General features: G+C 37.6%; 1 protein-coding gene across 1 annotated transcript in view; it reads right to left on the bottom strand.

The window, feature by feature from the left end:
• Nucleotides 1-1007: 1007 nt before the first annotated feature.
• The window catches only part of LOC146002369 (bleomycin hydrolase-like), a 33974-nt gene continuing 27471 nt past the window's right edge, over nucleotides 1008-7510 (bottom strand). Inside the window, exons 8-9 of the mRNA XM_083140095.1 lie at nucleotides 4040-4160; nucleotides 1008-1664 (exon numbers count right to left, since the gene is read on the bottom strand). Of these exons, the coding sequence (XP_082996221.1) occupies nucleotides 1455-1664; nucleotides 4040-4160 (331 nt within the window). The 3' untranslated portion in view covers nucleotides 1008-1454. The remainder of the gene's footprint in view (nucleotides 1665-4039; nucleotides 4161-7510) is intronic.

Here is a 7510-nt window from a genome sequence, read left to right as displayed (position 1 = left end):
TGTGCCTCTAGTTACAACTGACAGCCTGTAAATTGCAGAAAACAATATTATTTGTAATATCACCACAATTTTAGCATTTGAATTGCATGAACTTTTACCACATATCTCAAGGGGCCGAGTGCCCCCTGCAGGTGGCCTTGACTCGTATCTTAGAGGCTGAGGTTGGAGGCAAGACTCGTGATCAGAGGCTGCGACTTGTGAAGTCATATGGACATCTCTACCACACACCAGCAGCAAATTTTCAGAACATTTTCAGGACATCAAATAAAAAAAACACTTTGAGGCACTATTTTGATGTGATATGAGATCATACAATAAAGCACAATTTGTTCACCTTCATGGAACAAGAAGTCAATATTTTAATTCCAGAGAAATAGTTTTTCCCCATTATGTTCACGAATATTTTACACATAGTAATCACATAAAAACAATGATTTATTGGGCCAACAATAAGCAGAGAGAAAATAAAAACAATGTTAGTAACTGAAAAAAATTACTGTTCTTTGGAGGCAAATTAAGTTTACAGTCATGAGTGATGCTAAAATAACATCTCCAATCATCCGATGGATTGATATAAATATGGTAACATGTCTAAAAGATAGGAAAGACATACTTTGCTGTAATGAAAAGAGTGCTTTAATGTTCTAAAAATTTCTATAAAATTCACCAACACACAAAGTACCGAATATAATATGATGGATTAATCAGAACCCCTATTATAATTGAAAGGCTCGGGTGTAAAACATGGGAAGTGACATTTTGATTATTTCTGAGTTCATTAAGAAAAAAGGTTATTAGAAGCTATACTGTAGATAAATCGTGTTGTGTTTATCAATTTCGCAAGGCTTCACCGAGTCCAATGCAAATTGTATGACATGGCAATTTCACTCGAAAATTGAAGAATGGCACATTTTACTTTGTAACTCAAAAATTACCAAAATGTCGCTTACCATGTTTTATACCCGAGCCCTTCAATTACAAGCCATGGGTAATGCAATAGTTTAAAGAAAATTATCAATCATGTTTATTCAGAGGTTAATAAGTGGTTACAGCAGAGTTCGCATGACTGTGCTTTTTAGAATAACCCAATACACTGATAAAATACATTAATATGGATGCAAGAAAACAAGTTTTCACAAAACTCATGGATAAAATGATTATCATCACAATAATATGCATATATAAAGAAACCATAACATAATAAAGAAAAATACTCCATGATACAGCCGATACAAAACTCCCCTCTCTCCAAAGTACAAACTGCTGTTACACTGAAAAAAATCAATATCATTTTTAAGTTGTTTTCCCCTTTTCATGTGAAAATTATACTTCAAAGATGTTGAAACGCATATATATACCACTAACTACATTCTTTCAATTTTTGATACAGAGGTAAGTGTGACTATCAAAATCAATTCATTGAATGTGGTAATAATGCAGTTTATAAAAAGGATTTAGGCAAGTGTACCCATAGGATCCCATGCTGGAAGAACAATAGGTTCCAACTCAAATACTTTCATTACATGTTCTGGGACATACTTCTTGTCGACAACAAGTTCAAAAACAAACTCCTTGAACCAATCACTGGTCATTACAAAGTAGCCCTTTTGTCCATGTTCTTCACCCCATGAGTTCTCCACTCTCCACTTCACTGGTTTGTCACCCTGAAAAAAAAATACCAATAAGAAAGACGAACTTCTTATTACATAAAGTTCTTTGAAAAGAGGGGTAGGCAAAACACAAAACAATTCAGAATGCTACATATTTTTTAAAAAAAAATACAGGCTAAGAAAACCATGAATCCAGAAAAGCTTCATATTTTGAAATGTGCTTGAAAGTAATAAAGTAATTGATTTTTTAAGACACTTACAGGAGTGTAACTAGTCAAGTAGACATCAACCATCCCCGTCAAAACAAATACACTGACTAATTAGACCTAGTTATTTACACCACACGCATAAATTATCATCCTAAAAGTTAAAGTAAGATTTCATTTGTTATAAATTAAAATCTTCATTATAGAACAAAATTATGTGAGGTGAAGAAAGATTCCTTTTTGTTTTGCAGAAGTGATTTCATCAACAAGGAGACTACACTGAAAAATAACATCAATAATGGAACTATGTTCAACTGTGAGTAACACTATTGCAAAGTTCTAGTTATATATTGAACATACCTCGTATATTGTTGCTGCTGTGGCAATGAATAAACAAACCCTGGTTTCATGGTGACTATGGCAAATGTAGTTTTAGTACTGAACAGGTAATTTTCAATATTTCCACATTACATTAACCTTTGTTAATGAAGGCAGTGGTTCTTCAAAATTAATTGGAAAACCAATTAAATTTACAATGTAGACATGCAGATCATCACCTGCAGGGGTGCTCACAGGAAACGGTGTAAAATATACACTTTAGCTCAGCAGTCTTCAACTCGTCAGACAGTGCGGACCACATCAAGAATTTCTCCCAACGACGCTCGCCGGCCACGAAGCTACACTACGGTATTGAGAATTGTAAGATGTTGCCATTTACCAGTGAGGGCGAGTTCGTGAAAGTGTGTCTCATATCAGAAGAAATTCTGTGCCCAAAAATTAAAGGGGCCTTCCCAATGGCGCAGTGGTAGCCTCGTTGCCTTGCAATCAAGGGTTCCCAGGTTTGATACCCCGTGGAGGAACATAGTGGTTCGGATTCCATTTTAAACTGTAGGTCCAGTCCCAGTTAGCCTTATTGTGCATAAAGTGGACTTAAAACACAAACTCAATCAATCAACCAAATAATAAAGAAGTGCTCAAAAAACTGTTGCACGACGTGTCTAAGAACTTGCCACCGACATTGAAGGAACATTAAAAAACCGTCGTCCAAGTTTATGCCACATTCACTTGCTTTAGATGCAAGCACAGATGCCAAAGATACAGCACAACTGTCTTATCTTTATCCGTGGCATTGACCAACAATTGTATGTGACAGAAGAACTGCTAGCGCTGGTACCTATGAAGGGAATGGCAAAAGGAACTGATTTACTTGAAACCGTGAAGAAAACGCTCCTGCGTTTCGATCTCAGCTTAACCAACCTCCACGGTGTGGTAACTGATGGTGACCCTGCTATAGTCAGAAGGAAGGAATATTTTGTATCGCTGCTACAGAAAGAGCCTCAAACTTTGGGAGGAACAACTCGCAGAAAAAGATATAACTCATTTTCAGCATGGCTCTGAGATAAACTCTTTGCCTCTTGATGATTACGCTACTAAACTAGCCATGTTGCAAAGTGAGTTCGAAGAGAGATTTAGTGATTTTCACAACTAGCAGTCTTCTTTAGATCTATTTGAAAAACCACTCGAGTGTCGATGCCGCCGGCATACCAGGTTTAGTACAGATGGAGTTGCTTGAAAGAAAAAAATCTTCAATGTACCCTTGCTTACATTTTACAAAGACTACATTTCTGAGGACAAAGTCCCTAATCTTTATCGACATGCTTTGAAAATATGCACTTTGTTAGGATGCACATACTTATGTGAGCAATTCTTCTCCAGAATGAAGCATGTGTAGACCAAGACAAGACGTCAGATCGTGGAACAACATCTCGAGAATACTCTGCGCATAGCGACTACCAACATTAGTGCCAACATTGACAGTTTTCCACTGACATTGTCAAATTTCTTCATTTATTTTTTTGTTAAGTATTGATTGTCTTTGCTTTTGATATATATCCTGCTTTGAAATTATTTGTTTTACTTAATCCGATTTTTATGTTAAGTACTTAATTTTTCAAACGGGGCGGGCCACAGCAGAGGGTTCTGCGGGCCCTGCTTTAGCTGATTTCAAGTTACTACTAGTTGCAACATATTTAATCCATTAGATGAGAAGAAAAAAAAGACGTGTCATAATTAAATACTTTATGACAAGTCTGGGGGGCATGCCACTGACATTGTACAAAACTCTGGTTTCTTTAGTCCATGGGATAGCTCCTTAATATGAAATTGCCAGCATTAATACCAGTGTGTAAAGAAAATTAAAGTACATTTAGTACTGTCACTTACTTCCATAGAAACTCCAGAGAACACCATAGCATGAGTCATTGCACTATCACCAAACATCAGCCTTTCTGCCTTTGTCATCCCTAAATGGACATCTACTCCAAAAACTAATTGATAGTCATGGCTGTAAATAATCAATAATAGTGTATAAACATACAAATATCAGAATTGTTTATCAATACAAATACTACACACACATGTACAGTGGAACATTTTTCGGGGAACCAAGGTGCAAAAACTTAAAATGCAGAAAAATTTAAAACTCAGAAATGCAATATCGATGTTTTTACTGTAATAAACTTCAACAAGTTGATTTCAAGTCTCAATGAAGCTTGTTTTCATAGCACATAAAGTTGTATGAATGTGCAAGAAATTTTATTGCATATACAGGAGGGCACATATTGTATTTGAGTTGGCAACCCTGCCAGAATGCATATGCGTGGCATGCTTAACATCCATGGAGACTTGGGAATTAGGCAATTAGTATACCATAGCTGTTGCAGACTCAGATTGCGGTAGTGGAATCCTTTATCCAAACAGGCACCGGGCACTGCGGTGGAACAGATTGCCCATGCACCTGTTCCAGAGAGAGACAGCATCCTCAGGTGGGTTAGACAGTGGAGAGCCATTGCCCTTGATGGCTTTTCTAGTGTCCTGTCACCCAATCACTTTCAGGGGTGTGTGGTCTGATGCGTGTCAACAAACTCAGTTGCGAAGAAAGAGCTGAAGGGATCACATCGATCCCCCGAAGCAATGTTGCCAAGTGTACGTCTGTTTTTGCCAGTTGTCTTTATATGACTGTGTGTCCGCCTGCATTCCGACCTGTGCGTGATCCTTCCAAAAAGTTCATGGTTCAGGACCGCGTGTGCAGTTGTACCATTAACCCCCGCCGAATTTCTGGTGCTGACAATACTGTTGCCCGAGAAGACCTTTTCTCGCTTTACAGTATGTTTGGCAACATGTTGTGTACCCAATGCTCATTTGTTCCTTCCTGCAAACAACATTCGGTACCTTGTGACTCGAAAATGCGAAGTGACTCTCAGTCGAAGAAAATTCAACTGATCGCTGATTCGCTGTTTCCCAGCTGCCAGTTGGAGTTGCGTTCAGTATATTCGCTGTGAAATACTCGCTATTCCACATTATACATTGAGATGAACGTCCTGAAAGCCTTCCCGCATCGTCTGGAACAGTTCATCCAATCAGGAAGAGGAAATTTAGGTGCACTGATATCTATTCTACATATTATGCACTCTATTAAATGCCTATGTGTAAAATTTTCGTTCGTAACTATATAAAGATACTACAAGCACTCACCGTCTTTCCGTTGTCATTTGAAATTGGTAGATACATTATGCATACCCTGTATGTGATCTCCGAAAGAGGCAGTTCAATTATTACAAGACTAAAATCTACAGCAATTTACTATTTTAACGTTACATATGAGATGAACTTGAATGGGTTACATTTGTAAGGAAGTACATGAAAATTGACTCTTAATACCATGTGAGAAGGTTTTGACATTTCCTCTTCCTCTTGTGCATGGTTATAATTGGGACTGATCTGTTACCACTTTGTGATACCCGTACCGGTTACGACACTCTTACCAATTCCAACTGATACCGATTTCAATGCTTGAAAATTGTAACATTTAAAGGCTGTTGGAAATATTGCTTACTATTAATGTGCGAAGTAAGATAAAAATGTATTTTTGTGAAACTGATTTTTTACCCCGGAATTACATTGGAGAACATTTTTTGCCTTAGAAAATATCAGCTACTAGCGTGCAATTCTTGGAAAATAAAACACGTATCAGGTAATATGGAGGTATCATTTTGAACTCTCACGTTTCAGCGTTGCCTACATGGAGGCCTGACAAAAGTTAAAATTTCATTAAAAAAAGTTTTTTATTTACCTTTGTCTTTGTCTTGCTCTACTTGATAAATGGACTGTTTTTTTGTTTCTTTTCAATCATACATTTGTAAGCGAGTCTGTAAAGTTTCCCGTGCCATGAAGGCACATGTAGGGGATGTGGGGGTAAGGTCTGCATATTCTCGATCTTGGTCATTTTGTAGGTGATCGCACCATGCTTCAGCCTCCTTTAGCCTACAGGCTTGTCCGAGGTAGCCATGGATTTGAAGCTGGGTGAGCCGCAGAGCTGATCACCCACCCTGGGAATCCCACATGGCAGTCAGGTGCCCTACCAACTAGACAACAAGGGCTCTAGACTAATCTGTACTGAACAAAACGAGGTATAATTTGTAACTCTACCATTGGTAGTTTCCAAGAAATAACATTTTTTTAAAAAACTTGCGGAATTATAAATTTCCCTCTGAAATGCCTGGCATTGGTCCCTACCGTGGGAAAATCAGCCTGATCGCTTAAGTGTTAATGGGAGAAATCATCAGAGTACATTAAGTAAGGTTCTATACAACAAATGCAACCTACGTATTCTGAGTCTAGCTCTGTTCTGCCATCTACAAATCTTCCACTGTGGTACAACCACACTTACGTGTCAAACGTCAAGCTGATAGGTGCTTCATTTAAATTATTATTGCTTACATAACTCTCTTCATCAGAACTATCATCTTCAGGCTTATCAAGAATCCCTTCATATTCTGGACATGCATCCTCTTCATCTTCAAACAGATCCCCCCTTGATAATATAATGAACAAATAAGTTATATCAGAATATATATTATAATAGCACCAAAATGATAATAAAAAAAAGGTGCTGGATGAATTTCAGTAATATGTATTAGCCAGATTCACATTATCATACACAAATTTACTTGATTTATCTTTCAAGTTGCCGTCCTGCATCGTGGTCTAAGGCATCATGCTTTTGGGCTTAGGCTACGGGATGCATGCTGATTCGAGTCTCCTGTGGGGGGAACCGTAGCAACTTTTCTCCTGAGAATTGGGCCAGTTGGGCTTTCAACTAGGGATTTCAACAGCCACTCAAGAATACCGTGGTGGTGATTTTAACATGTTTTTTCGTGAGTTTTAAGGGTTTTTAACAAAAGTAGTTTTAAATTTATAATGTCGAGCACCATGAAGTGTTTTCATCCAAACCTTTTACCTAGTATACTCGTTTGACACTTCTCCGACGTGGCTTGATGTTCCGAGCCTAAAATACGACCAGCTGAAGAAGGAAGCAGTAAAGCTTCGGAAACGTAGTTTGCAACGAATATATAATCACTTACGTAAGTAGACGAAATTTAATACTTAATGTATTTTTGTATATAGATAGTGAGTAATACGCACATAACCAATATGCTAAATATGTGTTAGATTTAAGGTAAAAGGGTAGCGAAAGTGATTGAATGTAATTATAGTTCAGAAGCCTCTTGCTTAACGGGACCAAGAACTGTTAACTTCAAAACATGTTTATGGAACCTTGAACATTTTAACATCAGGTGTCGGGAAACTATTGTTTTGTTTCAAATGTCAAAACAAGGCACTCCGCACACAGAC

Source organism: Lepisma saccharinum, chromosome 18 (assembly GCF_977018435.1).
Source record: "Lepisma saccharinum chromosome 18, izLepSacc3.1, whole genome shotgun sequence".
Classification (NCBI taxonomy): Eukaryota; Metazoa; Arthropoda; class Insecta; order Zygentoma; family Lepismatidae; genus Lepisma; species Lepisma saccharinum.
This window is presented reverse-complemented; position numbering and strand designations above follow the sequence as displayed.